Here is a 22,913-nt window from a genome sequence, read left to right as displayed (position 1 = left end):
TCAGGATAAGCATAAGGCAAGTTTACAATAGGTTCTGTGCATAACTGTAGTCCTGGGTTCCCAGGTGGTGGCATTTCCCGTTTGGTTTTAGAATAATAATCGATCAGCATTAATGAAAATTAATAGAAGAATTAACTAGTTCAATTGCTAAGAAATATGCATTAGGAGTCTGCATAGATTTAAATTAAGCATCTGATACAATTGATCGTGATGTTTAGTTACAAAAGATGGGGCAGAAATTGGTTTAAAAGCTACATTGAAAACAGGCCTGTTCAGATGGTCAACTAGCTCAATTATCTGTGGAAGCAAGGGTCAATATTGGGACCAAAATGATTTATTTTGTATGATGTAAGGTTTCAGGTATTTTGAAATGTGTTTTACTTTTTATTAAAACCTTGTCCCAGAAAAATATATTTACAAATAATCTCCATTTTGGAAATTGGAAACACCAGCAAGATCAGGTTTTTACAGGCAAAGTACAGTAGATCAAAGTTGAGAAAATCCTCTTATCTGACATAGTTGATGCAGGTGTTACTATGATTTTCATAGTGAATCACACACATTGTACCAAGATATATTACTGTTAGTGGAGTATCTTCACAGAAGTGTTCCAACTCATTCAAATCCCCATTAAATAATCTTAATTTTTCAAAACTATCAAGGCAAAACATGAAATCAAACCTACATTAACTGAATTGGGACAAATCATGTGCACTACTAATTTATTTTGAGTGTTAACTCTTTGAAACACCTGGCCTAGTTGTAGTAAATAAAGATAAGGAGAACAAACAAAAACACCTTTAGATAAATGTGAGCACCTGCATTCAAACGTTTCCGTTTCAATAGTGCCACGTGACAAAGTCCAATAAATTGAAATGGTAAGGACAAAGTACAAGGCAAATCCAGTGTTTTTACAGTATAAGCAACAAACACTATGGACACACAAACAATAAACAAGCAGAGATGATGGTATTCCTATGCAGCCTTTTAACATTTTAAAAGAACCAAAGGGGAACATGGAGGTTTTACATTCCAAACCACCAAATTGTGAAGACACAAAAAAACAGAACTGAAGAATGTTTAAAATGATTCTGCTTGTTCTCATCTTAGCCATTTAACAATCCTGTGGATTGGTGAAATGCATTCCTTGAATCTCGATAGATAATATACGGAACGCTGTTTGACAAATTTGCTGCATGATTGCAATTTATGAAGTGGAAGCCATAAAGGTGTTATAAGATCCGTTATTGCACGTTGCAATTGTGGGAAATATGTTTTGTAATAAAACTGAACATTTCTGGGGTGACTGGTGGCTCAAGTTAGTGGACTGAACATATGCTCCTAGTAAGAGAGGACTCTGGTTCAAAGCCCACCCAGTCTTGTCTCACATGTCTTGTCTCTTTCCCCCATGGTTCCATCTATCCACACTCTGATAAAGCATAAACTGCCTCCCCCCCATCCCAAAAAACAATCTGTGGACATGATATGACACAGTTGGGTAGGTTATCAAAAATAATCATACTCTCGGCTTGAAAGAGGGGTTAGGACTCGATGGGAAATCTCTTATACCATGGGTTAGGGAATCATTTTTTACTATATGGGCCATCTGCTAGCTTGGGAATACACTGCTGGACCACACATTCAATTTCACTTGTTTGGGGCAGCGACATCGGCCAAGTTAAACTGCCTGGTACGCAAAATAAAATGTTCACATCGGTATGGTTCTGTGGTTTCCATGAGAACATAATCAGATTTTTTTTCCCCCTTAAGAAACCAAGCAGGCACAAAGTAGAGGGGGTGCATAATATAAGAGGGCCAGTAATGCGCTTCAATGATGAAGAACCAGACCATGATCATCTCTGTTCCAACCATAAGTATGGATGTATAATCATCAGGATCTCACAGTATACAGTAGATGAGCTTAGTGGTGCAGAATGGGGGATGTGTTAAGCTACTTATTTTTATAGCAAACCTTCACACAGAAAAAAAAAAAAAAAAAAACGGAAAAACAAACAAAGCATAAAAACAATCAAGTTCATAACCCAGGACACATACACTTCAATTATTCATAACCGGCAAGTAAGCTGGAAGGGACACACAAGTGTATATATCAAATCTAAATTATTTACAACTTAACCTATATATTTTTTTCCTTCTCTTCCCTTATTTTCTACAAAAATTGCATAACGTCTTTCCTCAACGTGACAAACAGTTAATATGCAAATCGTGGCATATTTTCTGAATTATTGATAACTACGAAAATTAGATCACTGCCGATAAATACCCCTTCCCTCCCACAAATACCAAAATGTCATAGAAAAATGAAAACACAATGCGACCTCCAAGACATTATGCCTGTAGAGATGGCTACCGAACATTATCGCTCAATGAGAGAGGGTCCTTGAGAGCTGCCTCTTTAAGACATGACCTCTGGGCCTTACATTAAGTTTCTGATATGAACTACACAAACAGAGATGCTTGGCAGTTTACAGTTCATGAGCAAGAATATATCTTGCTCATCAGCGAAAGCAACAAAAAGTCTCTTGCATTTTCACAAAAATAGAAAAAAGAAAAATCTTCCAACGCCATGCCAAAACAATGGACAAAATAGGACTCTTAAGACAGGTAAAATGTCAAGAGCGTTAGAATGCGCCAAAAGTAGAATGTAGACAAGCTGAGTGTTTGAAATAGGCGTGGCGGTCCTCATGGACTATCAGTGTTTATCATGCCTTCTGTCTCTATCTCTGGTGCCTCTTCATCATCATCATCATCATCCTTCCTGTATTTCCTGGCGTGTTTGTATTTGTCCACGTAAGCCTTGACTAGATTGGCCACCTTCACAGGGTTGATTTCTCCACTCTTGCTGTGGCACACCTATTGAGCAATGACAGTGACAAACATGTGCTCAAACAGTTGTTTCCATAAAGCAATGTGATCACGACTGTCACTAAATGTCATTTAATTACATGACACACTGAACATTCTTAGAAATGTGTTATCAACTGCCTGTTATCTCTGTGCCAGCACTTCTTGCCCGTTGTCTATATTGATGGGTTTGTACTGTTCATTTGCAGACAGATGCTAACGTAAATATGTGTTCTAGGTATATATGCCAGAGGGCCTGTCTCACAAAGCAGAATTTATTGGATAGCTAGCTAACTCAAAACTTAGTTTGGTCTAACCCTGGATGTTTTGTCAATTTATGTTGCATCATTTAGTTCCTAATGCAGCAAATCAGGCTTTCCCAGTACACTCTGGAAATTACCTGACCATTCTTAGAGAATACTGTGGATTTAGGCGCTTTGCCAGCTTGTGCGTACATGCATGTGTGTGTATGAGTTGGTGTGTACACTGTGTTTATGCTGACAAATGTATCCATCCATCCATCCATCCATCCATCCTTCCCCAGCCTCGAATGCCACTCAGAGAAGTAATGCCATCACTATCCCAAAACCTAGATGTACAGTACTGCTGCTCTTTTTCTTTGCAATCTTTGCTAATGCTAAGAATCTCAGCAAGCAGCTTTCTCTTCTGGGGTGAAATAATTGATATTCTCAATGTTTCAAACAATTGGCTGTTCACCACAGACATTGCACACATTTATGTTTATGTTTCCACGGATTGATTATGGTCCGATTAGTAAAACCGGGGGGGACAGAATGTTTTTAACTACCATTGTGACCCAGGTAACCATGAACGATTGTTAAGATTTTGTTCAACTTAAGTCAGGAAGCCTGGTTAGGTTGAACGTGCTTTGTGAAAAAGGCCAGAAGTTTTATGTCTACTTGATATCGTAGTTAATTTGGATCACATATTCTTAGCATTCTAATTCCTGACCATTTATCCTATTAGTTGACAAAGGCTCATGGCATTCCTCCAACCTTTCCAGTAGTCACTCTGGATAAGATACTGCAAATTGTGATTGTTACCTTCTGGACAGCTTTGCGTAGAATCTCTTTGTACTCGTCCTTGCTGATGTCTCTTTTCTGGTAGTAGGGCTTAAGGGCGAGCTTCACCTCCTCTACAGCTCTCTCCTGCATGTGCAGCTTCTTCAAATACTGAGGGCACAAAGAAAACACAGCCTTTAAATAAATGACAACAGCACAATTAGCTTGTCCATACTAAGGATGAGTTTGATTTGACCCGTCCGTCTGAAATATCGGAGAAAAAAATGTATATACATTTATTTTTTACAATGAATGTTGCATTTTGTTTGTTTGATGGTGTTTATATTCAAAAAATAATAATAATACTGAGTGCTGCAGCGCAGCCACACACACACACTACACTTTTATACAAGACGTGTCACAAAACTGTCAGACGCTAGGACCCTTGATCTAACTGCATGAGCGTCATTGAAGAGCTGCTACCGGTGGTGTGCTCTCTGAAATGTGATCTGTTCGAAGAATCTGCTCTTGGTGCTTTGGATTTCTATGATATACCCTGCCACAGCAACTGTGTGTTGCTCTAGGAGAGTCCGCAAAAGTCTTGCAATACAAGGAAACCGTAGCGGTGATCTAACAGATATACACGCTGTGCTATGATGGTGTCATTTTGATTTGTTGTTGGCCAAGCTGAGCCAAGAAATGTTAAGGATTATTCTGAAGTACCCATTTTTTGTGAAGAATGGGTCCCAAGACCAGTAAAACTTTCCATTTTGAATTTGGTCAGTGATAAACATCTCTAGTCCATACAGAGACACAGATCTGCACAGACGCCATGTCACTAAGAGTTCCGAACTGAGACAAGCTCACATTGTCTGTCCCTTTCTGTGCATCACCCACCTCTTTCTGCCCAACATTAGGCCGATCAGGAGGTATGTTACTGGCACTAAGAGAACCAGCAGTCACACTGCCCTTCTTGGAGGGATCACTGGCAGCAGCCCCTGCAACATCCTGGAGAGAGAAGGTAAGTCTGTGAGACTGGACAACTGAGATGAGGGCAGAAGACACAGCAACCAAGCATTAAATACTTGTGCGAGTAGCAAACTACTCAGAATACTAATCAGAGCAACCTTCAATTTTATTTGCTTTACTGGATTGACCATTGTTCTATTTCTTTTAGAATAGTGAAAATTGCTGATCTCATAGATAGCCATACGACAAAGCATATATATAGGGTTTTTAGTAAGGATGTCCGATATTATCAGCCTCCCAACATTATCGGCCGATATTAGCATATCGCAAAGAAACCTTTTTTTGTTCTTACATTTTTTTACATTTTTAATACGTTACAGGAGTTTTTACTGTATGGTGTGTGTGATATGACATGTGAGCTTACCATAATCACAGTAATCCTTAATCATATTCCATCATATTCAAGGGATTTTGGAGAGAAATGAGACCAACTCCAGTGCCTTTTAAATTAGAGCACTGCAGAGGGCAGGTGTGTGTGTCCGTGTCCAGCTGACGCTCGTTGACGCTCATTAATGTTATAGGCATCAAAGCAATTATGCTTCTGCTCTGTCAAATAGGCCAACATCTAATCATTCAAATGACCACCAGTGAGTCCTGGGACACACTTTATTGAAAACCTAACAACATCACTGTATTATATTAGATTTATTAGACATTATAGCTATTTTATTAGAAATGTGATGTTACCTGTAAAAAAGTCAATATCGAACATCCCTAGTTTTAAGTGGTTAATCCAACCAGAGACGGCATGATGGTATAGAGGAGTGGGCACCATATGCAATTAGGGAAAGATCGAGCAAGGTCTGCCCATCACGTTGGCGTACCACCCAGACTTTTGAGTTTGATCTGCAGTTACTTCAAATGTTTAACATAAAGCCGCAGATGAATGCCAGATGATTAACTGCTTTTTAGTTGTAATGTAAATTTACTGTTTACAGTTTTGGTGTGTGTTCATTTTGATTTAATTGTTCAGTTTTTGGTCCATGTTGTGGCTTCCCCTACTGTTCTAACAAACTTATTTTTTCTTATTATGCCTTCCCTGTGTTAAACATTCCCTTGTGGAAATTATTACATCATTCATCCACAGGTCTCAATGCTCAAGTATTGTATTTCACACCCACACAGCTTGTTTGAGAATCAGTTTCATTTTCCCGGGTTTTGTTTTATTTACTTTCATTTCATCTGAAAATGCTCAGTCAACTCCAGTTTCGATCACGTGTCTATACTCATGAAAATAAATAATGAAATCTCATCTCTTGGCAAAGCATGCCACCCCCTGGTCACTTTGGGAAGTGTACATATAATACAAACTGCACTGAACACCTTTCAAAACATAGGGGCAAATACTGTACCAGTGGTAAGTGATCAAATAGAAGAGTTCTAACCTGACTGGCTATGTTGGTGGAGGAAGAGGGTCTGCGAGCTCCTTCCTGCTTCAGCTTCAGTTTATACAGAGCCAACTCTGTTTGAAAGAAAATAAATCCCATTACAAATCAGGTGGAGTTGACAGCCAGATGTGAAGTACTTTCTTATGTATTTTATGGGTGTGCAAAGCACTCACTTGTGACTTTTTTGACTTTATGAGTCAAATAAAAAAAGGTTACAGTCAAATGTTTATAACCTATAACGTTTGCTCATGTAGAGCTATACAGTAGTGGTACTATGCAGCCATCTACTGGTGATACTTACTACTTGCGGTTTTCTCTGGCTGAGGCCCCTCAGGCTCCTGTATGTTCCAGGTAACTCTCTTTACTGGGGCTTTGGCTTTGGCGCCTTCTTGGACGGACACCTGTCCCCCCTCGCTCTTCACCTCCTGTCCTTCCTTCTCCTGTTTGACAGCTGTGCCACCTTCTGCCACCTTCTCAGACTTCACAAAGTCGAGGCTATCCAACATCATATCCACATTGAAGTCCTCCTCATCGGAGTCCGACAGTGGCGCTGCATCCTCCTGCTTTACAGGGGCTGTGGACTGTGTCTCGGCATCCTGTAACTGTGGCTCTGCATCCTCCTGCTTTACAGGGGCCGTGGACTGTGTCTCTGCATCCTGTAACTGTGGCTCCACATCCTCCTGCTTTACAAGGGCTGTGGACTGTGTCTCGGCATCCTGTAACTGTGGCTCCACATCCTCCTGCTTTACAAGGGCTGTGGACTGTGTCTCGGCATCCTCTAACTGTGGCTCTGCATCCTCATGCTTTACAGGGGCTGTGGACTGTGTCTCAGCATGCTGTAACTGTGGCTCTGCATCCTCCTGCTTTACAGGGGCTGTGGACTGTGTCTCAGCATCCTGTAACTGTGGCTCTTCATCCTCCTGCTTTACAGGGGCCTTGAACTGTGTCTCAGCATCCTGTAACTGTGGCTCAGAATCCTCCTGCTCTACAGGGGCTGTGGACTGTGGCTCAGCATCTTCATCCTCCTGCTCTGGAGAGGCCGTGAATAGTGTCTCCGCATCGTCCTGTTTTACAGGAGCCGTGGACACGATGGTGGCGGGGCTTATAGTGGGGATCAGCGGCACTTGTGGGGACTGAGATGCCAGCCCCTGGACACTGTCCACTGTGCCATATGTGGATATGGAAGGAGAGGAGGAGGACGAGGAGGAGGAGGAGAAGACATTCAGGGGTGAGTGAGACGGCGACTCTGGAAAACTGGGTTCCTCTTTGATCTGCATAGTTTTCGATGGCGTCGTCGAGGGGCGGGCAGAGATCTCAATTTTGATGGGTGTCAGCTGTCCTTTTATAATGTCCTTCAATTCAACAGTGTCTTGAGCAGGAGGAGGGGGGGGAGACATTTCACTTTCTTCTACCTTTACTCGTTTGACAACAGGCAAGTCTTCAAAAATGTCGAGAGAAAGCGATTTGTCTTTGTTAATTTCCTTGACAATCTCAGGCTCTTTGACCGGTTTGGCTGTTAATGTCTGGCTGTGAGACTTGGGCGCATGTTTGCTAACCCCAGAGGAAGAGGAAGATGAGGGAGTCTCTCGCTTTTTCTTTTGCGCTTCTTTACCCTCTTTAGTGGTACTTAGAGAGGGATCCCTCTCTCTCTTCTTGTCTTTCACTTCCTTCGTCTCTTTGGATGAGGACTGAGATGAGCCAGATGCTTTCTGCAAACTCTTAGAGGATTGAGTGGACGCTGATGGATCCCTCTCTCTCTTCCTGTCTTTTACATCCTTCGTCTCTTTGGACGAGGACTGAGACGACCCAGATGCTTTCTGCAAACTCTTAGATGACCCTTCCTCTTTCCTCCTCTCTCTCGACCGGGATCGAGACCTGGGCCTCTTTTTGTCTTTTGATCGTGACTCAATGTGGTCTCTGGAACTGGAAGAAGGCTGGTGTCGCGCATGCCCTTTCCTTCTTTCCCTGGACCTAGAGCCAGATCTTGATCTGGACTTAGAAACTGTCCGTGATCTTGACCGTGAACGAGACCGTGCACGTCTGTTGTCCTTTGACACCCTTTCTCTGTCTCGTTGGTCTCCTCTGTCATTTCTCTCTCTACTTCCACGCTTATGCTTGTTCCTCCTCGATCGCTCTCTGCTGCTGGACCGTGATGCAGACCTAAAATTGGAAATACAAATATAAAAAAATAAAATGTTAACCATGAGCTCCTCTGGATCAAAGAGAATAACAGCACATGCACAGTGTGCACCTGGGATATCAATTTGCGAATGAGACAATGGAGTGTAAATCACACTTACCTAGATCGCCTCCTGTCTGTGGACCGTGATCGTGACCGCCTCTTCCTTTTGTGTGACCTATCAGGGGAGTGGGAGCCGTCTGATGGCGAGTGTGCCCTCCTCCGTTCTCTGGAGCGGGACCGTCTCGATCGACTGTCTCCGTCGTCGTCCCGTTCTCTCCTCCTGACAGTGTGGCTTGAGCCCTTCTGGTCTCCTTTCCTCCTTCCCGTCTCTGGGCTGCTAGAGGCAGAGCGGTGACCCTTGGGTGACCTTCCTCCTTTGGAGGGTTTCTTAACAAGGCCAGAGGGCTTCGCTGGGGACTGGGACAGGGGCGGGGACTTGGACCTTTCTGGACTTTTCCTAGGCTCGGATTTAACCTCCGCCTTCGGTTTCCTACTATGAGAGGTTGAGGTGGATGTTGACGGATCTGCTCTGTGTGTTGCAGGGGAACGGTTAGGAGACTGGACATTGTGCCCCGTCTCCTCCTGTGTATTCATCCTCTCCGTCTTTACAGGCAGACATGGGATGGATACTGTGGCCTCAGATTTGGCAGTTTTTTTCAGGCTGGGGCAGCCCCCTTCGGGCTGCCTCACATCATCTAAACCCGGTTCCTTCTTAACTTGACACAAACGAGCTGACACAGTTTGTGTCTTAACCTTAGTGTCAGCTGACGCCGTCCCTTTCTCGATCTTGACATGTTCCCCAAAGCCTCTGTCCTCTCGCAGCACATCCCCATGCCCCAGATCGTCAGGCCTCCTCGACTCCTCTTGCGAGATCTCAATCTCCACTCTCTCGGTTTTCACCACAGCTGCTTGCTCCAAACGCCGCTGGCCTGGCCCTAAAATATCCTTGCTTCCTTGAACGGGCAGCTTCTTTTCATCTGGTTGATTGGAGTTGTTGGCGTTTAAATCCCGACTCTCGCCATCGCCATCCGAGCTGTCTGAGTCAGACTGAGTGGGATCAAAGGGGTCATAGGTATCAATGTCCTCTTGCTCTTTTTTTACAGCCGTTTGTGATGTCAGCAGCTTCTGTTTGTCCCTCTGCTGCCGTTTCTTCTTGTCTGCCTCTTCCTCTGCGCTCCCAGGTTCCCACTCGCTTCCACCAGTGGCCGTGGACGACGCAGAGCCACTCAGCCGCCGCGCCTGCCATGAGTTCCTACTAGAGTTGATGCGGAAGCTCACTGTTGAGGACGACGAAGAGCACGGGCGGTTTGTCGCCTGGGAGGAGGTAGATGAAGAGGAGGAAGAGGAAAAGGAGTTTGAGAAGCTTGAGGAAGAGCCTGCTCTGTCCGGCCTGTGCCTCTGGGCCTGACCTTCAGTCCTGCCCTGTTGCTGGTCCACACTGTTCTGCTTGCTCTCATTCCCAGCCAGGCTGTGCATACCTACTGTAGGATTGGCGTTGCTACTACTTCCCTGACTAGTAATGTTCCTGGTCTCTCCACCAGTACTACTACCACCACTACTACTACTACTATTACTGCCATCTTGTTTGGAGCAACCATTCATGACACCATTGCTCTCCCTTTTTATTTTTGGTATCCTTGGTAGCACAGATACGTCGCCCTCCCACACAGGCTTAGCAGAGGCCTTTTTAGGCTGAGACGGTGGCAGTGCCATGTCTAGACCCCTGGGGCGCGTGTCCGGAGTGGAAGAGGTCCCTCTGTGGGATCCGCGGGGCACACCAACTTCGTGGGCACCCCTGTGGCCGAGTCCGGGAGCGGGGTTGGCTCTGTAGGAGTTAGGGCCTTGCAGCCGGGGATGTGCCACAGAGGGTGGATGGGTATGGTTGGACTGAGAAGGTGAAGATGACGAGGGGGTGAATGGGGATAGATGGGGGGAGCTCTGAGAGGAAGATGATGTGTACAGGGGGCTATGTGAGGATCCTGGCAGGTCTCCTAGGTTAGGTGACATCCCAAGGTTGACCTGAGTGCTCGTTTCTCCAGAGCTTCTTCTACCTGGCATCAACGAGGTTGACAAAGCCACTGAAACACAATACATTTACAAATAATATATTAAATGCAGAGGGTTGGGATAATAAACTAAGACTAAGTTCCCCAAGGAAACCCCATAGGTAAAAAAGTATAATAATCTGTGCAATCATGCCAAAACTTGCACTCCAAACACAGAGGTATTGTTTCCAAGGGAACAAGTATAAAATGTTACTCTTTACCCCAGCATGCTGGAACATGTAAAAAGGCTAAATCATTCTGAGTAGTATTCATGTTACAACAAAAATGGTTATGAAAATTGTTTACCTACAGTTGTATTTCATGGCTCTTTTAATAACTTTTACCAGGGATGTAATCACTTCCTGCCCTTGAGCATTTGGCTAACATTCACCACCACAAAAATCTTCCCACTGTTCATTTCATATAAACCCTATTTGTATTTTTCAAGCAGAGGAACTCGCGCTATGAGCACTGATTTATGTGTAAAAACTTGTTATGACAGAAATTGATTGTTTAGGGCCGGATCAGATATTTAAGCTTTGCTTTATAATATTGCACTGAAATATTGAAATGTCATATGTATGTATACCTTATGATCAGTAACACTTTGTAAAATCTTTGTATGCCACTTTAGTGGACTTGAACTCCTGACATTTTAAAAGTAACGTAAGTAAGTAGCCTTATGAGGCCCATAGGACAGGAGCCTATCTCCCGTTTCTGTAACATGAGGTAACTAGTACAAGTACATCCCCCCAGCCATGATGTACAAGTACACCCTCTGGACATGACACTAGTATGACGCAGGACATCTTAACAGTACATTGTCTTTGATTGAAAAAAGGTTTCCGCCAGGTCAGGTAGGTTATTGTGGGCCAGCAATGTTCGGAATTCGCCAAATAGGAGGGAATATGACAAATCGGACAGATCCGTCTTGATTACATGATTATAGAGATAATGTGTATGGATTTGCGTGATGTTTGGACAAAATCTGTAGGAGTAATATTAAAAAAACGAATTGTTTTGCAAAAATCGGCCTCCTGGTGGCGCTATAACAGGACAATGTGAAAAGGGTGGCATTTCTTTCTCGGCCTAGTGGGAATATGCGTGCAATGTTTCAGGGCAATCGGACGCTGCTTTCATGATTTGAGGCAATTTGTTCAAAACGAGCCACTCCTGCAAACTTTAGATACCAATCTTAGCCAATCAGGTTGGAATATGAAAAATCGGACAGATCCGTGTTGATCACATGACTATAGAGATACCGTATACAAGTTTGCATGATGTTTGGACAAAAGCTACAGGAGTAATATTTAAAAAAATGTTTAGCGAAAATCGGCATCCTGGTGGCGCTATAACATGCCAATCTGAAGAATTTGGGGCAGAGGTTCTGAATTGGCACCCAGGGAGTGTGTGTGCACAGTTTGGCGTCGATCGGGCCAACGGTGCCGGAGATTAGCTGTTCCCAGACGGAAACACGGATGGACGAACGGGGGGCAAAACAGTCTCTGCAACGCAATAAAAACCTTTTGTCTACCAATTTAGTTGCTGTACCAAGTAACCCTCCCCAAACATATCCGTGTTGTCACTGCTATTGTACCCTACTGTACCCTCTGCACCACCTGAGTGCAGTATATATTTAAGTCATCTGCGTGAATTCATTCAACAACCGTTGAACACACAGTTACCTGACTTGATAGCCTTGAGGGAGCCATCTCTGTTGATAACCACATCAGAGCTGTCCATGAGCAGCATGCTCTGTCCTGACAGAATGCTCCCCAGCAGGTCAGGCATGGGGGTTGGCTCCACAACTGCCTGCGCCTGGGGGGCACTCACAGCTCTTCTAGAACAGCATAACAGGACAAAATATTTATTAGCACTTCCGCAATCCTCAAATTCACAACAGTAGTAGACTCTAATCTGAACAACCCTGTTGATGCCACTTACAGGATTCTAAGCACACAAGCGTGATGCTTACTACTAGGTATGTCAGGACAATCTAAGGGTTGGTACAATTACCTGGATAGACCAGCGGTGAATGGTCGAGCAACGGGCTGATGAGAGCGAAGGGCAGAGTGAGAGATGCCTCGTCTCTTGGCCTCTAGTAGGGTTGTGACGCACGCCTGCTGCTCCTCCGGCTCCTCACTGGTTAAATCATTAACAATAATATTAATCATTAGATCCAATCCATAACACACACACACTACTTATCTGTATAGTGTTGTATCTGTACCATCAATCTTAATGTGATGGGGATAAGGGTAAAAGCATTGGGAGCTCTGTTTATAGTGAATCTACTTCTCCATACAAGCCAGTTTCACCAACTGCACAGCGACATCTAATGTAGCCGAAGAGCTCATCCACAATTTGCTATAGGAACAATGCCCTTCAGCTACAACCTCCAAACCAATAGATGGGCGGTCCCAGTGTTTATACCCGCCCCCCCCCCCCCCCCCCTCCCTCACCCCAACCCTCGTGACTGAGACTAAGCTATCAGAATCAATAACAGACAATCGATCTTAGTCTCTGTTGAGGCAAGTGCAACTCATGAAATCCTTTGTCTTTTTTAACATTTCTTCATGGAAACACTGAATTTGAAAAAGCTTTATTCCAAAACTAGGGATGCACCGTTATTGAAATATTGGCCCATATCCCAACATAAACAGCTTGAATGTAGTATTTTTATTTAAAAATGTTCCAACTTGTTGACCCTTTTGAAAGCTTCCCCAGAAAACACTGATAGAATCTGCAGCCTTCTACATCATAAATGAATGTATCAGGCATTTTTTTAAATTTTCAACATAATTATTATGAAATAAAATATCGGCAAAAAACGATATTATTTTGATATCGGTTTGATACCGATATTGCATTTTAAGGCCAACATCGGCCGATACCGATATGATAACCTATTAATTGTCCATCCCTAGTTTACGGTAGCCTCGTTTCCAGCCTTACTCATCTGCGGAGAGGAAAGCCTAGTCACGACCTAATGCAGAGAGTGTCTATTAGGGGCCGGACTTCTGTCGTACACATTTACCCCGGAAACAATCTTTTTCGACCAATCACAACACTCGTTTCATTCACGGAGAATGTTAACATATTTGTAAAGCGTCAACGTCATTTCCTTGGGCACTACTTTCGCCAAATTCCGGTACTTCCGTTTAGACACTCAACCGGCTTGGTCTTGCCCAGCGTGAGTTTAAGGGTACTAGTTTATATTTTATTGGTTGTTGATGATAACAATATTATAATGAATAATATTGAATGTCAACGTACCCATCATAGTCATCCAGGTCAAATGGATCGCCGTACACAGAGAATGAGGAAGCCCCAATGTCAGCACGCATGCTGCCCAGACTGTGCTCTGCAGGCCTGTACACTGTGGGGAGAGACGAACCATTCTTGGGTTTCCCTATCCCAATGCTACGAGCAATTCGGTCCCGTGGCGTTGCCTGCTTTTTCACCACCTAGAAGAAACACCAACACGGAGAGGCAGAGCGTGAGAAGAAGAAGCGCGTCAAAGGAGATTCAACACTGTATGAACTCCACCTGTTTAAATCTCTGGCTTCAGTTGAACAGAACTTACCACCCTCCTTCTGGATTTTTTTCTCCTCACTTTCCTCCTCCGCCTCTTGACTCCTGTACTCGCAGCTTTGCCCGTTGTTCCTTTGGCAGAGGAGGTTGTCTTTTTTCTGCCTTTTCTCCTCTTTACTGTGGACAAATTTGTAGTCATCACTCACAGAAATGTATCAGTATTGAAATTAGAAATGTAATGCGTGTTTTAGGGGTGTGCCGATACACTAATTTCACGAAAGGATACGATACGATATTGGGCTCACAACTTCGATACGATTTCGATACGCACTTTTTTTATTATGAAAATATATGGGGGAGAAAAAAAGCAAATGCAAACAAATAATTCTGTTTTTGCATTATTCAGACATGCAAACTTGTAGCTTTTCAGCTACAATAGCTGTTTTGAATCCAAATAGGGCAATAGTGTGACACCTGACCCGAAAAAAAACAACATGTTGTCACTTTTTCACCTCGGGGCTGTTTGCATGCCTGATTATTATTATTGTAAAAAAAACAAACGTATACATATCGTCACGAAAACGTATCGCGATATATCGCGGAACGATATATCGGCACACCCCTAGCGTGTTTGTATGCATACTTGAGTACCTGCTTAACTGATTTGTATAGTGTGCGTGTGTGTGTGTGTGTGTGTGTGTGTGTGTGTGTGTGTGTGTGTGTGTGTGTGTGTGTGTGTGTGTGTGTGTGTGTGTGTGTGTGTGTGTGTGTGTGTGTCTTACCTGTCCTGCGTCGGCGGCTGGGGGTAGCGCGGGGTGTGAGGTCCCGTACGTACACTGCAGTGTTGAGCCCTGCCACTACAGCGTTTATGGTCTCATCCAACCAGGTGGACTGCATCATATATCTAGGAGCCAACTGGTAAGAGAAACTTTCGTTCACTCTACAGAGTCTCAAAGTGTTTCCCATTAATTAATTAAAGCATGGTGGCCAGTCTGTTTAATTTGCCCATTTTCTTAATGAACCCAAAATGTATATTTTTTTGTCCCATAACAACATCTTCTCTCACTTGCAGACCCTCCCCCTTGCCCTAAAACAAACATGTAGCGAAAGACAAGAGGAGTGAGAAATTATTGTTACCTATATGTCAGGAATCAATAAGAAATGTAATCACCATCATACTCATACTCTTATCGGGTCACACCTTTTATATGCCCACACAACAACACAAGTCTGTCTAAAGCACAACTCTCATGTATTCACGTGCCACCCAGTGCAGTAACTGTTGTTAATTATGTTAAGTGAAACTTATTTTTTTACATATACATGCCATTACTTTGGATTTTAGTGGTACTGAGTAGACTTGCCCAAAAGCATCAGACCAATGAATGAGTCACAAACAAACACCATCCATGAAATGTATGCATAGTTGCATAGCCCAACACACGTTATGCACCAACAGCAAACCATTAATCAGATGAACCGGGTCAGAACACGGGTTAAGGGTATTGGTGGTGAGTTGCCAAGGAGGCCAAGACAAAACGAAGCATCACGCCTCATGCCAAACCTGTGTTGTGCGTGCCTGTGTAATGCGATGGCGGTTGACGCTGGCGCGAACCCTCTCGCTCTGCTGGGTGCGGGCGATGGCCCGGGTGGCCCCTGCTGGAGAACGCCGGGAGCGGCTGGTGGTGGGACGGTCACTGAGCAGGCTATCCGTTTCACTCTGCTCTCCTGCCGAACCCCCTGAGTCAGGATGATGATTGACTTGTCAAAGAATGCTGGTGAGTGCAGGCAGGCTTTCTGACATGAGTAACCACAGAACTGCTCGTAGTTTTGCAGTTACACAAAAGTATGGCTTTTCCATGGAGTTTTCTATACACTTCTGGCTGCAGACCTTTATTTTTTAAACGAATAATGAACAATCAAACATGTATTCTTACTTGAATGACGGTTGTTGGCTTCACACTCAGGGCAGAACCATTCCTCTACAGGAACAGCATCCAGCGGGGGTGTCAGACACTCCATATGGTACCTGAAATGAAACAGCATTAAATAAAACCACACACTTTAAAACGTCTCACCTCTTAAATCGAGCAAATGCAATATTGCACCATTTAATTAATATGATAGATAGTCTTCTCACCCAGCATCACAGCCGTCACAGAGCAACAGGCGGTCCTCGCGGTCACTGCCACCACAGACCTCACAGCTAGTCTGCTCCAGTTGCAGATTGACCGGTTCCTCCTGACCCTCCTTCACTGGCTTCTGTACAGTGATCTAAACCAAACAAACACCACACCCGACATTAACCACAACACAAACTCCACCGGAGTTGTATTTGTTATTATAAAAAGTAAATCACAGAACTAAAGTGTGAATGGAAAACACGGCACTTACCATCTTCTGCACTTTGCCACCATAACATTTCCTTAGGTAAATGTTACTGAAGACGATACGGTCCACAGGACAGGAGTTTGCATTCTACATGAGGGGCAAACAGAGACTGGGATGATCACATTTCACTTTACAAGTAACAACACAATTATCATAAGACAGTCTCATGCTGCTTCACGGTGCTTTATCGTACAAATGTTGCGTGGCCGACCTACAAGCTCACAACGCACCGTGATCTGCTATTTTCAAAAATATTTGAAACTTTTGGCTTACAATGACATGACCAACATAGGGACACCAGGTTGAAAGCAGTTAACTAGGACCGTCTACACTGGAAATAAGCTCAAGCCTTTTTCTTATTTTTTCCCCGTTTTGACATAACATCTTCCATACAGTGTATTGAAATTACAAGCCGTATTGCGATTCTAGCGTTATTTTATTATGTTAATGCCGTCCATGCGCAGGTCCGGGGGAAGCCACGAGGCACTGTTTTTGTTTTTCTGTGCATTCCGCGCATCCGACGGGGAAAATGGAGCCGACAGACGAGTTTTTAAAAATCGAATATCGAATCAAATCGTGACCTTTAAAATCGAAAGTCGAATCGAATCATACATTAGGCGAATGATGACACGCCTAGCGTATGTTCTTGCATTTTCGTGTCAATACAAATCCGTATTTTACAGTGAATGACCTAAAAGTCCAACTCACCTTGGACCACTCGAGGATGCAGTCGAGACAGAAGTAGTGCTCACAGCTCTCTGGTGTAGCTACAGGCTGGCTGTTGAATGAGTTGAGGCAGATGGGACACCTCTCTGTGTCTTCGTCCGAGCTCAGCCCTGCAGGGTCAGCAGAGGTTCCCCCCACTGCTCCCTCAAGGGCTTTACCCTCTTCCTCCTCCTCATCATCTGGGAAGGCACATACGTACGTGATGTGAGTGATGTACAGAAAATATACGCCATGTCTAAAAATACAAGACTCTTACATGTGTCTATAGTACATGTATAGTATTAGTAACATACCATGAAATATTTTTAAAATATGTATTCACTACATGAGACTCTTATCCACTTTCCCTCTGGTCCAATGCTTTGTCTTTTTAAACAAGTGAAAGTATGGGTGTCATTGGGGAAAGGCCATGGAGTCACCAAAATCAGTACGGTTCATCCTCTTAGGAGCATTAAAGTGCACAGAAATGTCTATGACGTTCCAACACGTAGTTTTCAAGATATATTGTTTGGGACCAAAGTGGTGAATGGACGACCGACATAGCCATCCTTAGGTCCCCACTGCTAGTGAGACTAAAAATGATCAAAGGTGTAAGTATGCCTGTTGGCAAAATAGAGATGTACCGATACCAATTCTGATACGCATAACTAGCGTATCGGTCAATACTGAGTACCGATCCAATACCAGTGTGTATTGTTATTTAAAAATAATCTAGGACTGTAAATATCTATCTAGGACTGCAATATTACTGTAAATGAAATATCATGTGATAAATAACGTGGTATCGGAATGGCATAGACTGCCAAACTCGCCGATAACGAACTTTATGGACAAACTAAGCAAAATACACAGACCCAACTAAGTTCATTATGTACAAACACACATTTTGAGATGATGATGAAGCCTACAGGGAAATACTGTGTTCACATATTATTTGCACTTACTTGTTAATACTGTAATAAAAATGACTCAAAATATAGAAGCCTCCTTTTTTTCCCCCTTCATGACTCGTCTATGGATTCCTCCCACCAGTCCCAGACAGTGCATAAAAGAAGCATGCACGTGACGTCACACAGCCTCTTACCGTCGCTGTCATCCTCCTCCTCCTCATCTTCATCCTCATCTTCTTCTCCGTCAACAATATCCTCCTCCTCTTCTTCCTCCCCTGTGTCAGAATTTCCATCCCCAGAATCCTCCTCTGCAGTATCCGAGTCATCTATGAGGAAACGATGCATGACCAATTAGCTGATAATAGATTGGTCTACAGCCCAGACATTGTTTGATGCTGTGCTATGACAATGATTCAAGCATGCAAAGGTGGGAACAACAACAAAGAAGTTACTTGGTTCTTTCATAATGCTACTCGTCTAACCTGATTCATACTTAGTTGTGCACCGGTGTCACGCACCGAAGATAGCCAATCTACAAACATGCAACGCGTTGTGAGCTTGTAGATTGTGTTTTCAGTGCGTGACACACTGCGCAACTAAGTAAAAAGGCACGGTTGCACATGCACGACTGAAACAGACACGCCCCATTCACTTCCATTCTATGCAAACAAATGAGTGGAGCTTCCGGTTGCGGGAGGCATGTTGATGCGTCCCATGCGACCGTTTGGTTACTCCCCTTCAGTCGCGCATGTGTGATCATACCCTATCTGTAATACCCGACTTCAATGTAGTTGAGGTAGGGATGGGTCGATATGAAAATTACATGTCACAATTGCGATTAACGGCATTATCACGATAATCAAAATGTGCTTAAAACTCTTTGCACTTTTGTTAACCACTTGAACCTCCACCATCCCTTTTCTGGGAGGAACGTTTGCCAAAAATAGCCGATCTACAAGCTCATAACACGTTTCAACCCAACGCATTGTTGTGAGATTGCAGGTCGGCTATTTTTTTAAAGAGATTTGGTGTAGAGTGAAATAAGAGCGTACCAGGTGCGCTCTTTCCAGGTCTGTTTTATCAAGTATAAAGGGTTTAAAAGGATAATTCACCCAAAAATATACTTTTTTTCTATCGATTAGTCACTACATGGAGACTTGAATTAATGGATGTTTTTTTTGTTTTTTGTCCATTCCTAAGCCAATAATTAGATGACCAGCGGTAGGCAGCGGTTCTGGTAGGAGACACAAGGAGACTCTTTGTGTCTCCTACCAGAACCGCTGCTGGTAATCAAATTATTGGCTTAGGAATGCGACAAAAACTAAAACATGTCCATTAATTCAAGTCTCCATGGGGTGACTAATCGATAGAAAAAGTCATTTTGGGGTGAACTATCCCTTAAGTGGTACTGAATTTGCAGCTCCATAAAAGCTAATTCATACAAGGGTATGACGGAGGACAATTTCACAATAAATTAAAATAGGACAAATGTTGTAGAGAAAACCATTTCACACAAGCTACCTGAGATTGCCCACGCAGCAGCCCTCTTCCCTTTGCCATGGGATGCATTGTAGTTGATCAGCTCATCCTGGCTGTCATCTCCATCCATGGCTGACCATCAGAGAACCAACAGAGCAATATCTCTCAGCCCCAATCTCTAACTAAAGGTCTGTTTGCAGAGTTTGGTCAGGTCGGACCATGAACAAAGTGCAGCAGCTGGCACTCAAGTTCACAGGAGTTTGTCAGATCAATTTACTGTCAGGGTTTAGATCTAGGACTTGTGACTCATTAAGAGTCAAGGTGTAAGTCAAGGCCACTAACTGTTCAAAAGACAAGGGAAAAGTGGATGCTTTCCATACCAACTTTATGACACTACAAGGTCAACGAAGGGCATCATCTCCTGGGGATAAACAAAACAAAGACAACATCACAAATTGAAGCAAGCTAGCCATATTCTGAAGATCCTGTTATATTTCAAATAAATAATGGCTATTTGTTTAGATAGTGGTGGGACGTGGTTGATTAAGTCTTGTCAGTGCTTTAGGTGGACAAAAAACAAAAAAACATTTTATATTTAACATTTTAATACCTTTTAGAATTAACTATATTTCACAATCAGTGTAACCTGGTGGATTAGTTAGTCTGAGTGTTTTAGTTTAACTCAGAGTGTAACATTTACACTTTCAAGAGTTAAAAATGCAGGCGCTTGCCATGTAATGTTGGGGAATCAATCCATGACGAATACAGATGTTTTTTCCTACAAATATTAACTGTATTTTAAGATATTTAAAGGTCTATTAAACGATTAAAAAACAGAACCTGCAGACACCCTGGTGAATTAACAGATGGTACCTAACGTCCATAGTATATCATGCACAATATATACACCTGCTGCTATGCTTACGCAACTTTACATCTTATCTCAGGTGCTATGTGCAAATATGTAGATGATTTGTTTTCTTCGATTGATCTCTTTTCCCCCTTGCCCCTATTAACTTCAGCTGCCATTTAGCCATCTGTGGAAAAGGTCCACGACTATGAGCTAAAACCTACGGATGTTTTACCCCTCAAGTAGAGGAATACAGATCTCATCATAGGCTGGTTTAGGGTCAGTAAGTTTGAAAGGTAAGCTGACTGAGTGAGGAGGCTAGCAGCTGTTTGGTTGGATAGTGGTTCACAGACTAGCAGCATGCTGCATTCCGTAGTGAAACTACAACTAGGCAGTGGTGTAAAGTAGATAAGTACATTTACTCAAGTACTGTACTTAAGTACAATTGTGAGGTATTATTTTTACTAGTAGTTACTTTGTAGATTTTGATTATTAATACATTAACCACTTCATAATAATAATAAACTTTATTTGTATAACACCTTTCATGACATGAAATGCAGCTCTATGTGCTTTACAGAGTAAGAATACAATTATAGTTACAACAAATTTAACAAGGCAAAAAAAAGAAAAGCAAAAGCATAAAACATTAAAATAATAGCAAAAGGCAGTGGATCAGGCAATACAGTGTGGACATGGGTAACAGAGATTTAAAAATCAACCAAAAAATCAGCTAAAAGCAAGAGTGAAGAAGTAGGTCTTGAGCTGTGCTTTAAGCTATCGACAGAGGCTGCCTGTCTTAGGTGTAATGGGAGTTTATTCCACGCTTCAGTCCTATATATATATATTTCAGCCATTTGAAAATAGCCGATCTACAAGCTTACAATAAGTCGCGAAGCTTGAAGATCTGCTATTTTCCAAAGATTTTGTTACATTTATACATTTGAAAACTGGTGAAACGGGACCTTCTGCATAACGGGTGCTTTCTACTTTTGGTACATTTTGATGTCATTACTTTTGTACTTTTACTCAAGTACATTTTGGATACAGGACTGCTTGTAACAAAGTATTTCTACATTGCAGTATTGACTTAAATGTGAGTACTTTTTCCACCACTGGTGGAGACTACACTACACACAGTGTGGAAACGAGGCGCAAGCTGCATTTGTAAACAAGTATAAAAGACTGTCTCTGACAGCCAACATTAAAGCCCACAAACCACTGCCTTTGACCTCATAACCCGCCCAGACGTTGCACAGCTGTGTTGTTATAGCTATGGTACCACAGGGTTATAATGTATCGTATGGGACCCTTACGCTGCCTGTTGTTTAATAGCACACGATGCTAGCTCCCTTTATGTAAGTCAATGGAGTTGGCTAGCTAGAAGATATGGCGTTAGCATCAGTGTTGCCAGGTTTTGCGGGAGAAACACCAGGTGTATGAAAACAAGCCCAAAAGAAGCGAGCCAATATACATTGGCTATTTGAAAACAGGCACAGCTGATGTAAAAGCTCACAACGCGTCACTCACGATGCGACGCGCTGTGAGCTTGTAGATCTGCTATTTATTTATGTTTAAATCTTGAAAAGAATTGCAAAATGTGCAATATGTTGGAATGACTCTAACAACAAACCCCACAAATCTGGTATGCGTGTCCCTGGAACAAAATATTTCCATATGGGGGTCCGCAAACAAATACATCAATTTGAGGGTCCTTGACATGAAATAATACAAAAAATAAACTAGTCCAAATAAACAACTACACTTCAGAAACAAGCCCCAAAAAACGCAACCATCAATAGAAAAGCAAGCACAAAGTCGCTTATAATAAGAGGACATGGCAACACTGGCGTTAGCGTTAGCATGGCTGTTGCTAAATTTAGCTAACCCCAGCTGCAATGCTTGTTGAGGGTTTTTTATTTTTATGACATTCGCAGAATGTTAACGCGATACCGCTAATTGTGCATCTGCCGTGCAAAACGCTAGGCCCCATATAGTCGTGTATAGAACGTGTATGTATTAAGACACCTACCCCATTCATCTGTGTGTAAAAAGCATGTTGTTTTAAAACGGTTGTGTTGAGTTGAGTGACACCACCGGCTGATCTGTCTACGGACGGAAATGGCTGAACACACTCGAATCACTGTGACACTCTTAAAGGCGCAGTGTCCATTTATTTATATGGAGAAAGGGGAAGGATGGCCATGGGAAGCCTCTTTGCACAAGTGCAATGTTTAATTGCATTAAGTATATTGTTTGATTGCATTTTGTCTGAATGTTTAATTGCATTCAAGTGTAATAATCCCACCCTTCCTTTTTGATAGATTATATCTGGCCTTTTAGGGGAAGGGGGGGGGCACATTTTATTCTCTCATTTGTCAACTTACTTAGTACAAGGCATAGAGTTATGGTACAAGGTTTGATTGATGTACTTTATTTAGTAAGACATGAGAAACGAAACAGTATATGGAAGTACAATTCACAATACAAGGTCTACTAAATTGGATAAAGC

The 22,913-nt window shown here is 42.8% G+C and overlaps 1 protein-coding gene across 1 annotated transcript; it reads right to left on the bottom strand.

Moving 5' to 3' along the window:
* Positions 1–341: 341 nt before the first annotated feature.
* On the bottom strand, positions 342–22,511 carry phrf1 (PHD and ring finger domains 1). Its single transcript, XM_080437124.1, has 19 exons — positions 22,434–22,511; positions 19,594–19,972; positions 18,267–18,398; positions 17,165–17,361; positions 16,460–16,543; positions 16,206–16,339; positions 16,003–16,094; positions 15,630–15,805; positions 14,848–14,980; positions 14,118–14,242; positions 13,808–13,998; positions 12,548–12,673; positions 12,217–12,371; positions 8,605–10,564; positions 6,606–8,464; positions 6,302–6,378; positions 4,785–4,895; positions 3,930–4,058; positions 342–2,874 (listed from the first exon to the last, which is right to left on the bottom strand). Exons 2-19 carry the CDS (start codon positions 19,679–19,681, stop codon positions 2,704–2,706), a joined length of 5,940 nt encoding a protein of 1,979 aa, XP_080293250.1. The 5' UTR covers positions 19,682–19,972; positions 22,434–22,511; the 3' UTR covers positions 342–2,703.
* Positions 22,512–22,913: the final 402 nt, after the last annotated feature.

The sequence above is a fragment of the Gymnoscopelus braueri genome, assembly GCF_963280865.1.
Source record: "Gymnoscopelus braueri genome assembly, chromosome: 9".
Lineage (NCBI taxonomy): Eukaryota > Metazoa > Chordata > Actinopteri > Myctophiformes > Myctophidae > Gymnoscopelus > Gymnoscopelus braueri.
The sequence above is the reverse complement of the archived record's forward strand: the minus strand, read 5'-3'. Positions and strand labels throughout refer to the sequence as shown.

Coding starts and splice junctions, on each gene's coding strand:
- phrf1 (XM_080437124.1), bottom strand. CDS start 19,681: ATGGATGGAGATGACAGCCAGGATGAGCTGATCAACTACAATGCATCC. Junction 12,674..13,807: donor GACCTGGATGACTATGATGG/GTACGTTGACAT, acceptor TGATTTAACCAG/TGAGGAGCCGGAGGAGCAGC. Junction 10,565..12,216: donor CCTCAAGGCTATCAAGTCAG/GTAACTGTGTGT, acceptor ATTGTGTTTCAG/TGGCTTTGTCAACCTCGTTG.